Source organism: Mastigoproctus giganteus, chromosome 8 (assembly GCF_048544385.1).
Source record: "Mastigoproctus giganteus isolate SK-2022 chromosome 8, ASM4854438v1, whole genome shotgun sequence".
NCBI lineage: Eukaryota > Metazoa > Arthropoda > Arachnida > Uropygi > Thelyphonidae > Mastigoproctus > Mastigoproctus giganteus.
Window position 1 is genome coordinate 24,051,997 of NC_143582.1, and position 16,708 is coordinate 24,068,704.

The following is a 16,708-nucleotide window of genomic DNA, read 5'->3' on the forward strand; positions in this document are numbered from 1 at the left end:
TTGAATTTATGCCCTCTCAGGTGATTATTCTGAGCAAGAGGCAGTATCCCATCAGCATTGGCATTGAGCATGCTCAAACCATTCAAGGCTTTGTACACCTCTATCAGATCACCTCGCCGGTGCCTAGTCTCCAAACACTGTAATTTGCAAAACTTAAGCCTACTTAAAACTACTGTCATTAATAATCCTTCCAAGCTTAGTATCGTCTGCAAACTTGGACATTAATCCTGATATACCTTCATCAATATCATTTATGAATACACAAAACAATGGGCCCAACACCGAACCCTGGGGGACTCTACTAACATTAGAATGTAAAGAGCAATGTCCATTGATTTCCACTCTGTATTTCTCCCACTCAACAATCATATAGCAGCAACTTTCCCTTAATGCCATACTGCTCCAATTTGTATGGTAGTCTTCCATGTGCAACACCATCAAAAGCTTTCCTGAAATCCAAGCATGATATTAAAATTATTTTTTTGCATCCAGTTCCTTTGTGACCACATCATAGTATCCAATCGAATTGGTCAGACAAAACTTCCCCTTAACAAACCCATGTTGTGCCTGAATTATAACTGCAGTCTTGTCTAGATGATCCTGCAGTGCTACTTTAGAACCAGTGACTCCATTATTTTCCCAGAACAGAAGTTAAACTAACAGGTTTGTAATTACTCACGTCACCCTTTGATCCTCTTTGTTAATTGAGGATACATTTTCACATCTCCAGTCTGTGGGGACCTCCCGAGTCCAAAAATGCTCTTGTAAGTATGGTTAATAATTTGCTTACTTCCTTTGCTGCCTTCTTTAATATAACTGGATAGATCCCATCCACCACAGGTGCCTTATGTGTTTTTAACTTCAACAATTTGTAGTTCCTTGCTCTCAGTTATTACAAAATCATTTAGCTCCCTGTTAGAGTTTGATAACCTTCTGGCCTCAATTTCCCTACAGAATTCCTCATGTGTGAATGTAGATAAAAAATACTCATTGTGTGTCAGCTCTCTGAGCAGGATCATTTAGTCGAACCATTGATATCAAGTGGACCGATCTGATTCATCCTCTTCCTTCTAGTGTTTACATAAGTAAAGTCTCTGCTGCTTCTTTTTTTTTGCATTCTTTGCCAAAAATTTCTTGTAATCTGCCTTCACTTGCCTTAACCACCTTTGTGACTTGATTACAGACAACAGGCAAAATCAGGCAACACAGGCTTCTGTGTCGCCATTTAGGCCTAAACTTCAAACCGTATTTCTTAGTTGGTATGAAAAACCTAGTAGCTTTCAAGATTAATTCCTTGAATGCTTCCCATTTAGAATTTGCCGTTGGTAACATCATCAGTTGGTCCCAAGATGCGTTGAAGCATTCTTTCAGTATCAAGTAGGATTTGAACCCAGACCTCCCCAAATGATGATAACTGCAAATCTACTATACTGTTGAGAAAGATGGTTAATGGTTAACTGAGTAGTCTAAAATGTAATACATGACTACCTCTAGTTTTTCAATTTATATCTTTCAACTAACAAATTACAACACCATTCTTTATAAAAAGGAATAGGAGACAAAAAATATACAAAGTATTTTAATATAAATATTTTATTTAAATATTTCCAGCAAAAGTAGAGGTAGATATTAAAATATCATGGTACAATTTCTTCACCTCTTAAGCTTTAAATATACAAAAACATTATACTTAAGAAGTATCCAATGGACAACGTAACTGTGCAACAACAATCGCCAATATTCTTTGATATTTAGTTCCTTAATAATCTTTTGTTCTAAAATATGTACACATTAATATCACAGATTCACTTAAACATTATTTAAGCTAAGAAGAAAAAAATTTAATGTATCAGCAATGTTTAAACAGTTCTACTGAAAGCTACGATACATTAAAATATCAGAAATATTTTGTCATTTCTTTATGCTTGAAAAAAGTTGATCTCTTTGGCCAGATACAATGGAGAGAACCAAAACCCAGATTCTCTGCTGCATTTAGTTTACTTCCTAATATCACAGTGCAAGTAATACTTTCTTCGCATATTATAAGTAACAATCAGACCTGTGCAGATTTTACTCTTTTTTTCAAACTCAGTCATTCTGAATTATTCAGAAATAGCAGCTAATTTAAAAATTTTATGTAAATGCTTTGTTATAACATAGCAAGCACCTCACTAAATTTTACCTGAGGTTCCTTGGTGTGGAACTATCCACACATTACTGAAACACTGACTGTTTATAAGAACATCAATGATATATATATATATATATATATATATATATATATATATATATATATATACACATATATATATATATACATATAATTGGCCAAATGCAAAGAATTTTTGTGATCTTATACGAGAGCAAACATTGAAAGTGAACAATTTCATTAAAACTAAATAATTTCCGTTTATAAATGCTTTTCCAGATCTGAGTGACAAAGTTTTAGATTATTTTTACATTTTCCGAGAAATGCCTTGAATTAACATATATGTTTAAAACCATAAATATATCACAGGATGCACTATTTGTTCAAATTTACTTAATCAAATACATGCAATTACACTCAGTTAAAAAAAAAATAGTACTGGTAGTAATTGATAAATATACTTCAATAAGATATAAACACTTACATTCCACTATACACTTTTAACAAGTTTGTGCCATGAAAAAAAAAAACACCTCAATAATACATTGTCACAGTAAATGCAAACAGTAAGATGAATAAATATCAATGTTTATCCCTATCAAAGAACAATAAATTCTCTGAGGAACTGAACTACCGACAAACTATTTTGCTATGGAATGCCAACTCCTTAATCTTATCCACAGTGATTTACAGATCATATAATTATTTATGATTTATATACAGAAAACAATATTTTTTATACATGTCAAACAAAGTATGTGGCAACTAAATATCATCTTGTGAGGACCACTGGCATCATGGAATTTTTCTGGAAGCATTTCTATTGTACAGTTGTGCAACAATGTATAAAAATCACAGTTAAAAGTTAATCTACTTCACATAAAGTCTTGTAGTTTTTCATATATTACATTTCAAAAATAGATATATTTCAAAAAATACATTATGACTTGTGTATACTTTCAGTATATACAGGGATTACTGGTCAAGTAAAACCCATTTTCTTGCAAATGGTCACATTCAATAAGCAATCTGGCACAAAGTAATTATAGTGGAAGTAATATCTAGATTTTGCATGATTCCATTCACTGTACATATAACTTCAACTTCCCTTCAGAATTCATCAGAATTCTCATTCGGAAATTTTCTCCTCGATAAGGAATTTGTATGTGATGTGTTCCCAAAGAGAAATCTAGATGTAGGAGACCTATTTACATCCGGACTGGTGTGGGATCCTGTATGATGTAAACCTCCCTGTCTGGATTCAGATGAATTTAAAAACACAGATTCAAAAATATCATCAGTGGTAGATGTACGTTTAACTTTTGAATCAGTATCTACTGTCCATGGATTGTTTTTGTAATTTGTAGACTCCTCATTATAATCAAATAAGTCCCTTTGGGATCTATTAGTCCTATTACTAAATGAATTAGGGCTTTCCGAAAATAAAGTGGTCATTAAGTTAGATTCAGCTGCTTTTTTTGATGAATCAGAACTGTCACTAGTAACAGACGTTCGGCTACTTCCTCTTCCAAAGGATGGTTTATATGCACCAAATATGAGATCATCTTCCTCTGGGAAAACTGATCTGTAAGTATTAGAAATATTATTGCGACTACTATTTTTGTTTGAAGCTTCTTTGTCCTCTGCTGGCCTTTCCCAAATTTGCCAATTCCTTTCTTTAAGGGAATGAGAAATGGCTGGCATTTCTGTAGATCCAAATGCTGACATCTTCTGTTCTCTGTCAATAGCCTTTAATTTTGAAAGAAGATATGCTTTCTTTTCCCGATCAAATTTATCTTCAGACTCAGGAGTTTTATTCTGAGACTTGACATCAGCCTCAAAACTACGGTGATCATCTTTCAATGGCAAAATATTGCTGTTTTGATCTAAATCAAATGAAAACGTGCTAAACGAACTTTTGTATCCTCTTTTAGATGGGGTACTCTGACTAGATTCAGATGGCAACTTGACTAATTGAGATTCACTTTGCGGATGACATGATGAAGTACTCCTTGGCATTTGATGTTGCTGTTGTTCTGGAAATTTATTATCTAAAAGTAGATCTATGTACTTTAATTTAATATTAGCACCCCTGCTATTATCACTAATATTACAAGTGGCATCTTCTTTAATGGAATTTCTATTAGTTACATCCTCTTTGTTGCCAACCTCTTCATCCTGCGTTATAGTTGTTTTATCTCTTTCAGATAATTTTTCTTCATCTGATTTCTGTGTTGTATCACCAATCTGAAATCAAATTAACATGATTATATATAGTTTATTACATGTTTATTAATATAGTTATTTATGATTATTTACACATCTAGAGTGAACTAGAGGAATAATTAAAACTAATTAAAAATATCATTAAACAATATGGAAAAAATAGCATTTCTAAGTGCTGCATTAAAAAATTATTTTAACTTCAGTTTATTAGGTGTATTAAAAAAGAAGAAAAACAAGTGTATCTAATTGGGGAATCAGAAAAGGGTAACCGGATATTTTCTGGTAAATGTGGAAGACTTAAACAGTTATGTAGAAGTCTTTATTATGATATGATTATCAATAATACTGGAAGGGGGTTCTCATTATCCGAGTCCCTACAGTTATGAGAGTGAGAATAATTTCCATTAAGCGAATTTTTTCAGCATGCTCATTCACACAATTGGTCAGCACCCAGCTGCATTTTTTTTTATATACCCAAAGTAAAGAAATATTGTGACGATGAAAATCTGGATTTCAAGTTTCTTAGCATTTTAGACAATGCTGCTATTCATGTTTTCAAATTTGATAGCTTTCTAAGATAGTGTTTTTATCACCACATACAACATTCATAATCTAACCCATGGACCAGGGAGTTATGTGTTTTGATCTAAATCAACTGAAAACATGCCAAATGAACTTTTGTATCCTCTTTTAGATGGGGTACTGTGACTTGATTCAGAAGGTAAATTATATTATATAATGAAAACAATGCAAATTTCTGGAACTAATTTAATACTTTTGATTGTGTTGAAATTATTGGACAAGCTTGGAAGTTTGTATTTTGTTGATGAAAAGCTGCTGGAAAAACTTATACCCTGATGCTGTGCATAACATTATAGAATTTGATATCAGATCCAAACTGAAATCAAAAATCTTGCAAAAGACGCAGGGTTCCATGAAGTTGACAAAAATGATGCCAGTAAATTGCTCGAATTACATGCAATGGCATTAACAAGTGGGGATCTGTGCAGAACCAGTTAACCACTGAAAAAGAAAGAACTGACAGGGATGATGATATGACAGAATTTCCCAAAGGAAAACAGTGGAGATTATGAGAGGTGTTCAGAAAAATTGCAATAATGACCCTCTCTAAAATCGTGCTGCTGAAGTTAAACATTAGGTAGAAAATGTCTTGTCATGCTATTAAAATCTGAAAATTTACAACAAAGAAAACAAACACTTAATTCATTCTTTGAAACTTGAGTAGAGTAGACCCTCAAAGTAACAATGCCTCTTCTTCCTCCTCCTCCATTAATGATAATATAGCATCCATCTGCATTCATATTCAAATAATTTCAAGTAAGGTACATAAATATTGTTAAAAAATATAATGTACTTAAGTTTTTTTTTAACATTATTTTTAGTATCATTTATTGTATTAAGGTCCCAGTTAGACTGTATTTTCATATATATGGGATTTTGGACTCTGCTTTAAGTGGATTCACTTTAAGTAGCCTTTTCTCAGTTTGAATTATCCTAACATAATGGGAAGCTCTGAATTTCTATCTCTGTATTATAAAAAATATATAATATTGTGCCCCCAAATTATTTAACATATTACCTAAGGAATCATTTAACATATCATCTAACAAATCATTTAACATATTATCTAAAGAATTATTTAACATATAATCATTTGATTATTCGGGTACCCTTGTACCTGAATAATCAAGTGACTGATTAATAAGGGAATACTCTGTTTATAGCCTTGGTTCAGATTGTAACAGCAAAAAAGGCTACAAACAGTTTTTACATTTAAAGAAAGAGACATCAAGGGTGGATGGGTAAATGTTTATGCATAATAATAAATGTCATTTATCATTATGTATAAAAATAATGCTATTTACAAAGACTATTTTTTTATTATGTACACACAGAGCGGTTAGAACACTATCTTTTAATTAGATATATTTTTTCCCCCATATAACTACCAATACAGCATGGTAGTTATTCATGTTTTCAAATTCATAATCTAACCCATGGAAACCATACTATTGTTTAATAGAATATTATTAGATAATTGCTAACAACTTAGGAAAAAAAAGCTGACATAGCAGGGTTATTTAGATAGCCTAAAAGACAACCTTTTTGATTTAACTGTGATATTCTAAATGATAACAATAAAACTTTATTTGCAAATACAATTTAAGTACATACAAAGTATTCCATAAACCAAGTTGGCCAATTAAGTTCCAGGACTGAGTCTGTTACATGCATATCAAAGCACAGATAGTGAACGTAGTTTTGAGGGTCAAGAGACACTGGTGGCTGCTGCCAGTTTTCTTGTGTTGAGATATAGTTCCCTGCAAAAGCCAGAAAGTGTGAGTGATGTGTTGTTAATGCCGTATAATGTAGGGGTCTGTTGTTCTTCTGGACTTATTATCTAGAGCTGATGGAGCACTACAAATCCTGAGTTTAAGTCAGTGGCACAGGAAGCTGGGACAGGGAGTCCAGAATCAATACTCTGGTTAAGTTGTTTTTGGGGTTTCCCAAGTTTGCTAGGGATGGGCCAGCAGCTGACGTACATGACTGCTTCCCTCTATAAGGTCATTTGTATATCATAAGTCATTTGAATGCAGCAGTCACGTTAGAACTGTTGTGTTTTTCAATGCATTAAGCAATAGAATAAAGAGTGAACTTGAAATTTTGTTTCAAGTTGAAGAAAAGTGCAACTGAAACTAAACCTATGAACTGGTAAAGTATATGGTAATGATGCTCTACCTGAACTGGTAAAGTATATGGTAATGATGCTTCCCTCTATAAGGTCATTTGTATATCATAAGTCATTTGAATGCAGCAGTCATGTTAGAACTGTTGTGTTTTTCAATGCATTAAGCAATAGAATAAAGAGTGAACTTGAAATTTTGTTTCAAGTTGAAGAAAAGTGCAACTGAAACTAAACCTATGAACTGGTAAAGTATATGGTAATGATGCTCTATCATCAGTTTTTTTTTTTTTTTTTTTCAGGATTGCTGTCAGGATCTGAAAGATTACAAGTGCTGTGAGCATTCAACTATGCTTCAAACCGAAAATAGTTGCTCACACATTTATGGTGTCTCATTATTGAATGACTCTTTGAATGATGGAAGAACAATGTCACATTAACAGAGGGCACATCCGTTGCCAGGTGGGAAGGAGCAGCAGTGCATAGCACACGCTTCTTGATTAGACTGGGGTTCGAGCCCATCACCACCAATTTTTTTTTTTTTTTTTTTTTTTTGGTAGTTGTTGGCGCATCTAAACCTATGAACTGGTAAAGTATATGGTAATGATGCTCTATCATCAGTTTTTTTTTTTTTTTTTTTCAGGATTGCTGTCAGGATCTGAAAGATTACAAGTGCTGTGAGCATTCAACTATGCTTCAAACCGAAAATAGTTGCTCACACATTTATGGTGTCTTATTATTGAATGACTCTTTGAATGATGGAAGAACAATGTCACATTAACAGAGGGCACATCCGTTGCCAGGTGGGAAGGAGCAGCAGTGCATAGCACACGCTTCTTGATTAGACTGGGGTTCGAGCCCATCACCACCAATTTTTTTTTTTTTTTTTTTTTGGTAGTTGTTGGCGCATCGGCTTCTGTGGCCATAGTGCACCTCCCAAGGTTTTTTGCAGTACTTTGATCCAAGCCCGAGGCGGGATTTGAACCCGCAATCTTTGGGTTGCCAGGCAGGCACTTTACCCACCTGGCTAGCCCGGTCGGCTACCACCAAATACGAAAGATGCGGATGTGGTACGCTTTTAAAACATTAATCACAGATGCCTTGAATGCGTATATACCATTAAAAAAAACTCCACGAGAAGGGTTCCAAGTTGGATGAATAGTGAAGTTGCCACATTACTTGAGCAGAAAAAGGTGGCATGGAAAGGTTACAGAGCAATAAAAAGTACTGAAGCCTATAACAGCTACAAGGTGATCTGTAATAGAGCCACAGAAAAGGTTCGACAGGCGAAGGCAGTTTATGAGAAATCACTAGCAAACAGAGAAAAGAGGGGGGATAAAGAATTCTTCACATATATAAATGCCAAGAAGAGCAGGACAAACCAGATCGGACCCTTACGTAAGGGAAAGGGGATAGTAATAAATACACCAGCTGCCGTTGCAGATGAACTCAACAGTTATTTTGCATCGATATTTACAAATGAAAAGCCTTTTGTGGCAATGGGAAATTGTGGGAGCGAAGTTAAAAAATATGTAATTAATGATACTGAAATTTCGGAAGATTATTTAATGAAAAAACTTTCGAGCCTACAGACCAGTAAGGCTCCTGGAGTTGATGGAATATACCCTATAATCTTAAGAGAGGCGGCAAGCGAGTGCATTGAACCATTGAGGCTAATTATGCGAGCATCACTAGACTCTGGGGAGATTCCCCTGGATTGGAAAAGTGCTAATGTATCTCCCATACATAAGGGTGGCTCTAAAAGTGAAGTTGGAAATTATCGACCTGTCAGTCTGACTTCAGTAGTAGGGAAAATCATGGAGGCAATGATCAAGGGTGGAATTCAGGATCATTTGGATCGAATTGAAATTCTCAAGGATACTCAGCATGGTTTTGTAAAGGGAAAATCATGTTTAACAAATCTGGTTCGCTATTTCGAAAGGGTCACTCACGAGCTGGATTTAGGGAATAATTTCGACATTGTTTATTTAGATTTCAGCAAAGCTTTTGACTCAGTCCCACATGAGCGGTTGCTTTATAAGCGGGAACAGGTTGGAATCACTGGGAAAATCCTTAGATGGATAGAAGGATGGCTTCAGGGCAGGAGGCAGAGGGTTGTGATAAATGGCTATTCCTCAGATTGGGTTGATGTAAGAAGTGGAGTTCCCCAGGGATCAGTATTAGGACCACTGTTGTTTTTAATTTTCATAAACGACATTGATGAAGGGATAGAGGGCGTGATGTCTAAATTTGCAGATTACGTTAAAATTGGTAGAGTAGTTAATGATCACTGTCAAGCTGAGCTTCTTCAGAGAGACCTAGATAGACTTCAAGAATGGTCAGAAAAATGGCAGCTGTGCTTTAATCCAACAAAGTGTAAGGTATTACACCTGGGAAACAGTAATCCCAAAATAACTTATTCACTTGGTGGAGTTCAACTAAACCCAGTACTGGAGGAAAGGGACTTGGGTGTTACGATACGGTCAGACATGAAATTCTCTGAGCATTGTAAACAGGTTGCAAGGAAGGCCCATGGTGTCCTATCGATGATCTATCGAACTTTTCCAAGTAGAGATAGGGATGTGATAATCCCATTATATAAGGCTTATGTTAGACCACACTTGGAATACTGTGTTCAAGTATGGAGACCGCACCTAAAGAAAGACATCGAGCTTCTTGAAAGGGTGCAAAGAAGGGTAACTCGCCTGGTGAGATCGGCAAAAGGGCGTCCTTATGAAGAAAGACTTCGAATATGTGGGTTGCAGAGTTTGGAAACTAGACACCTTAGAGGAGATTTGATTGAGGTGTTTAAGGCTCTGAGAGGCATCAGTAAAATGAATGAGGACAAAATTTTCAAGATTATAAATGATGCTAGAACTAGGGGACATAAATTCAAGTTACGGGGGGAAATGTTTAGATTGGACTGCAGGAAGTTTTATTTTAGCCAGTGAGTTATAAATTACTGGAATAGGTTGCCTTCATGGGTGGTAGAGGCCGACAGTTTGGGGAAATTCAAAGGTCATCTGGATAGTACCTTCGGGTAAGGGAAGCGCATAGGATGATAGGTTTAATTTCCTTTTTATTTATATTTTATTTTATTTATATATATATATTTTTTTATTTATTATTTATTATTATTTAGTTATTTATTTTATTTATTTTTTGTTTTTATCATTGTTTTGTTCGGATTATTTTATTAATTTATTTTTTATTTTTTTGGCTGGTGCAGCATAAGCCATAGGCTTTCTTGCACCATGCGGCCGTTACTAATACTAATACTAGGTCAGTGAATGACCACCGCATATCCCGGAGCAATATGGCCTTAGTTGCTAATGCTCCTAAAAACCAAATAACAAACAAACATTAACAGAGAAACAATTTGTGCAAATTCTCAGAGATTTTGGCAAACAGAAGATCTGCACTAGGTTTGTTCTGGCAGTAATCAGGATGAACTACTACAACAAGATCTAGGAAAATTAGGTCAATGGGCTGAGAAATGGAAGTTGAAGTTTAACATTGACAAATGCAAGGTACTGCATATGGGTAGCAGTAATCCCAGAGTAACTTATCAATTGTGTGGTACTACACTCAGGATAGTGAAAAATGAAAAAGGCCTGAGGTAACTGTGCAGTCAGATATGAAATTCTCTGAGCAGTGCAGATGGACTGCCAGGACAGCTCATGGGGTTTTGTCAATAACATACAGAAACTCTGTTATCAGGGATAAGGTGGTAATTATCCCTTTGTACAAGGCCATGGTTAGGCTGCTTCTTGAGTATAGGTAAAGAGGCCTGCGCACTCTGGATTCATTCTGTATAATCTATTATGTAGCATAGAGCAAAACAGAAAGTAAAATAAAAAATAAATGACAGGTTTAATGTCAAATAGTAAAACAGAATATGTTAAATTCATACAGTAGAAAAAGCTTTCGGTTATTATGGTAACCTTCATCAGTTGAACTGAAAGTTTAGGAACGTAGAACTTTCAGTTCAACTGATGAAGGTTACCATAATAACCAAAATCTTTTTGTACTGTATGTAGTTAACATATTCTGTTTTACTATTTAACATTAAACCTGTCATCTATTTTATTTTACTTTCTGTTTTGCTCTGTGCTACATAATAGATTATACAGATCTTGAGTATTCTATACAGGTCTAGAGGCTTTACTTTAGGATGGATGTAGATCTACTGGAACAGGTGCAGAGAAAGACCCAGACTGGGGAAGATAACAAAAGGGTGCCCTTACCTAGAAAGGTTTTAGTTCTGCATACTGCAGTGTCTAAAGACTAGGCAGCTGCAGGGAGATCTAACTGAGATGTTTAAAGCTTTGAATGGACTGAGTAAGCTAAATGTTGATAACATTCTTCCTCTTGCTGCTACACACGAAGAGACATAAATTCAAGTTGAGGAAGGATAGTTGCAGGATAGATATGTGGATGTTTGCCTTCAGCCAGCAGGTAATTGATTGTCGAAACAGGCTTCCATCTGTTGTTGTGGTAGTGGGTGGTTTAAATAAATTCTTGGAGTGTATGGATGGGTAAAGTATATAGTTTCCTTTTTTTTTTTTTTAGTTGATGTAATATAAGCTTTCTTTCTTGCATGTTTGCCACTTTCTTCCCACTGCTACATCTACTACTAAACTGTTTATTTGATGAGCACAAAAGCTGCTCACATTCAAAGCATGCGAAGAGCTCTCTCTCTTTTTTTTTTTTGTTAGTTGTTGGCACATCGGCTTCTGTGATCATATTGCACCTCCCAAAGTTTTTGCATTTTCTACTCTGATCCAAGTCCGAGGCAGGAATCAAACCTGCGAACTTTGGGTTACCAGGCAGGCACTTTACCCACCCATCTAGCCCAGTCGGGAGAGCTCACTCAAACTGTTCATAATGAGTAAGATGGAGGAATCATTATCCCTTCTTGCTTGATTCAGTCATACCAGGTGACAGACCACGGTGTTTCCAATATGATCTACAAAGAGATAAAGCACAGAATGGTAATTAATGTGCTCTTTGAGATGCAAAAAAAAAATTAATAATTTTCAAAAACTGAAAGCTAAAGTGATGATGATCACTTTCTTTGAAAGCAAGGAATCAATCACAAGGAATTTGTTCTTCCAGGTAAAGCAGTGAATAAATACTACTACTATGTGCACAAGTTCTGGATTGTTTGGCTAAAAGTATTTACCAGTGAAGCCCAGTTTTAAGAAAGAGGGAACTGCTTCCCCTTGCTTGACAACACTAAACTACATTCTGTGCTGATTATCAAAGGATTTTCGGCTAAGTGTAGAAAAAGCTCCTCTTTTTATTATTTTTTTTTTCATATTACTTATTCGTACACGTATATAAATATGGAACAATTCAGAATAAGTCCTCTAGATTTAGTTTTCAGTGGAATACAGCTTTTCACACATCCTTTTTATAATTTTATTTGATATCAAACTTATTGTGACGTGCAAAAAACTTCTTAAAATTACTGTGCACTTACTAAAGGAAAGATAAAAGAAAGCATTTCAGCAAACATTTGATTTCATCATAACAATATTTATGATGAACTCAAAATAAAGCTGATTATATTGGACTTATTAATTTTCAAGTCACTGCTTAGTAATTCTAATTCATTATTATTTTCCTTAAATAAGAATAAAGTTTTAAATAAATACAGTACTAACCTCTTCTAAATCACTTTTAACAACATTTTCACTTATTTCTGCTGCAGCAGCTACAGATTCTGATGACTGAGGTTTCAATGTTTTATCAGAAGAAAAACTAACTGCCTTCTGAGAGGATGATCTTTTTCTTGTAGAAGTATCAGATGTAGATTTAAGGGACAGATGTGATGAAGCTGTGTGATGTCCTTCACCAAGTATATTTCTTCTTTCCAGTTCACGCTCCTTTTCCTAAAACAAATTACAGCTATTATTAAAATATCCAGCTTTCAGGACAGGATTTAAAATTAAAAAGAATAAAATTAGTACTGCATAAATAAAATTGCCTTAGCCACAAACCAAATATGGTTTCCTCTTTTGGATCCCATTCAATAATAAATCAAATAGTACATTAAATAACGCAATGAAACATTAGCAGCTTACTAAGTTATTCATGAAACATAAATAATTCTAACAAGAAGCCAGTGAAGAGCAATGTATGTGTGTGAAATTTAAATACTGTACTGATGTTTTGTTATTTTATATTTACTTTTTTGAGAAAAAAATATGGTTATTTATATAGTTGTATTTATATTTAAATTTCATATTAATAGTTAGGAAAACTACAAATTTTGGTAAATAACTACCACTTTTAATAATTTTTTGAAAAAGTGAAATTTGAGTTAAAGAGTACTTTTATGATATTTGTAATTTTGATTTTTTTCAGCATTAATATTGTAATCAATATAACTTTTTTTATGTGAAACACAGTAAAGCAAAACTGAAATTAACTAAAAAATCTTACAGTAAGCATAACAGCAAATAAGTTAATTTTCTAACTACATAATTCTTTCATAATCAGATCCTAATTTTTAACCTAAAATCTGCAGGTTTGTACTGCAATAAGTACATATAGTATAAGCATTATCCATTGTCATTTATTCAATTCTATCATTTGAATCTATAGAAAAATACCTTAAATTATTAATACAATTGATCAAATTAATAATAAAATAAAATTTTAAATTATTCACATTTTTTGTGACTGAAATACAAGTGAGTGCATTTCAGTCGCAAAAAATGGTTGACATTTAAATTTTTTTCACACAAAAGGTTTATAATTACGAAGAAAAATATGGTATTATTATTTTTTTAATAATTTACATTTTACTAAGATCAATTCCATGATTTATGTCATATTTATTGTTTGTGTTTATTTTGTAAATACAAATGCAATACAAAAAACTATTGATGATTTACTGATCAATGAGCATTAGTAGCAAACTATAAAACATTATATGTTGCATGAAGAGACAATACTGAAAAATACAAGTAGTTCCCCCTTCCCTTAATGCTATATATAAAAATACATAAAAGCGCCTTACTTTTAACTGATCTTGCAATTCTTCATAATCATTCTGCAGTACTGATAGTTGTCTTGAAGTTTCTTTATAGCGAGCCTTTTCACTTGCTAACTCATGCTTATGATTTTTTATAAGTAGTTCTATTTTTCTGTTTAGTTCCTGTAAAGAGTTCAGACATTTTTTTTTAAAAATCTTATATGAATTCACAATATAATACAAGTAAAATGTTTGACTGCATTATTTTTAATAATATAAAAAATATCAAGAAAACAAATTTTCAGGAAACTGTTAGATAAAAAGAGATAAAATATAAAGTGAATAGTTATTTCCAATCAGTCATGCATATTCAGTAAACAGCCAAAAGTAACTAGTATAGGTCCCAAAACAGTATACTGCGTTGCAGCATTTGGGGAACCAAATGCTGCAATGCGGCACGAGAGGATGGCAGGTGTGGCGGGAAGATTCAAAGACAATCAAGGATTTGGAGACATTTGCAAAATCCATCTAGCATTTAATCCAATATTGGGTGAACTATGCACAAATTTGCCAATATTTGTGCAACATTAACATTATTTTTGTTCTATTAACATTTAAAACTAAAACATTAAAACTAATTAACATTAGTTTTATTCTATTTGGTTTATTTGACAGTATCAACATTTCAAGTGGCTTATCCCACTCTATCAAAATCACCAAAACAGTGGCTCCCAAATGGTGCAGTGTGGCACGAGAGGATGGCAGGTGTGGTGGGAAGATTCAAAGACAATCAAGGATTTGGAGACATTTTAAAAAAAATTCATATGCCAAATGTATATATGAAGGTCATTTTCTTATTTATTTTGTTACATGTGATATAATATGGTAAATATAAGTATAGAAACCCATAGAATTTTCTAGCAGTTTCCACATTTTATTCATTAATATAATTAATTTTATATCAAATAGATTTTAATAATAATAAAAAATAGTTGAATATAATGTAAATTATAAATATACTATTCTGTGTGGCTCAAGCAAATTTTCATTCCGAAAATGCAGCCCAGAGAAAAAAGTTTGGGAACCACTGCACTAAAAGCATACAAAATTTTGGAAATAATAAACACATTACAACTAGTGCTGGCACTAATCCTACTAGTGCTTTAATACAATAACATTCCCTAACAAAATAAAAATTTGATATACAAATGCCTTTATTACATGTATAATGTATCTTCTCAAATAACCAGTGCACATTTTTTTCTAAAAAACAAAGCAAAAATTTAGGTGTGCAGTTTCATAAATTTAATCCAAAGCCTAAGATTTCTCCTCAAGCTATGGCCAAATAAGAGAATAAAAATGCTGTATTTTTATTCATCCATCTAGTTGCAGTCTAAGAGGAGTATTTTGTTCATTACCGACAATTATTAAAACACAACTTGGAATGTTGCATAGCATAAGAAGTTAAGTTCTCTCTTTAGAAAAAGAGTATTTCTTGTTTCCTAGAAACATGCACATTTCATTCATCAGGGTCACGTATTTTTGATGGAACTGAAATAAGCAGATGACAGCTTCATATGGTTTACTGCTCAGTAGAAATTAAAGGTACTGGGTAACAGAATACATTTAAAAAAAATTTTTTTATTTATTTAATTCAGGTAAAGTAAATGTTACATTCACCCCTAGACAGCAATCAAATGGTAGGAGGGTAGAGTGTAATTTATAGAATGTAAGCATTAAGTATACATTAATTTTTATTTATGTATTAAAACTACTAAACACCATTTAGCATCTCTCATATTGTGGACTTAAATTTCACAACTGCACTATCAGCTGTTATACCATTAAGGTAGATCCTGATGATCCACCATCACTAGGTGGGTATGTACCCTGATGGTATAACAGCTGATAACCCAGTTGTGAAATTAAGTTCAAAATATGAGAGATGCCAAATGGTGTTTAGTAGTTTAATATTTAATAAAAATTAATGCATACATAATGCTTACATTCTATAAAATATGTTTGTCACCTTTCCTTACCCACAAGAGAAATTGTCTAGCCTACTTCATGCAGCTGACAATAAGTGCTACAGGTATGTGGTTACTATCTTTCAGTTAGTGAAGAACTGAAAATAATTCAAGAGACAAAAAAATTTCAGAAATCATACTGCTGGCTGAAAATGAATTCACATATATTTATATATATATATATATAGAATAGAAGTAATACATATGGGAGTTATAATAAGAGGAATATATGAAAGGAATACAGACCTGGGTTACTATTATGTAGAGTAGAAGGCCCCCAATGACTATAAATAAATAATAGATAGGAGGTTATGCTTTTAGTGTGGAGAGAGAAAACAGCAGGTTGTGTAATCAACTAACGGGTTAGATAACATGGAAAGGCAGTCATAAAATAATGAAATTCGAACCTGCAACATCAAAAAAGTCAAAAAATATTATATTATATAAGTACTTATTGCTGTACTTCAGATGATTTCAATGTCATAATGAGGGCTAGCCCTCAAAATCAATCAAAATGCAGCAAAAAGTAAGGTCTCTGTTTCTAACATGAAATATACATAGCACATGGTAAACAGATACCAGGTTTTTTGTTTATTGCCTTCCAAAGCCAGGTTAAT

The 16,708-nt window shown here is 33.4% G+C and overlaps 1 protein-coding gene across 1 annotated transcript in view; it reads right to left on the reverse strand.

Annotated features, from left to right (window-relative positions):
* Nucleotides 1-3,259: 3,259 nt before the first annotated feature.
* The window catches only part of LOC150081367 (uncharacterized), a 55,831-nt gene continuing 42,382 nt past the window's right edge, over nt 3,260-16,708 (reverse strand). The window contains exons 5-7 of the mRNA XM_090380185.1: nt 14,110-14,247; nt 12,749-12,976; nt 3,260-4,396 (exon numbers count right to left, since the gene is read on the reverse strand). Of these exons, the coding sequence (XP_090236311.1) occupies nt 3,260-4,396; nt 12,749-12,976; nt 14,110-14,247 (1,503 nt within the window). The remainder of the gene's footprint in view (nt 4,397-12,748; nt 12,977-14,109; nt 14,248-16,708) is intronic.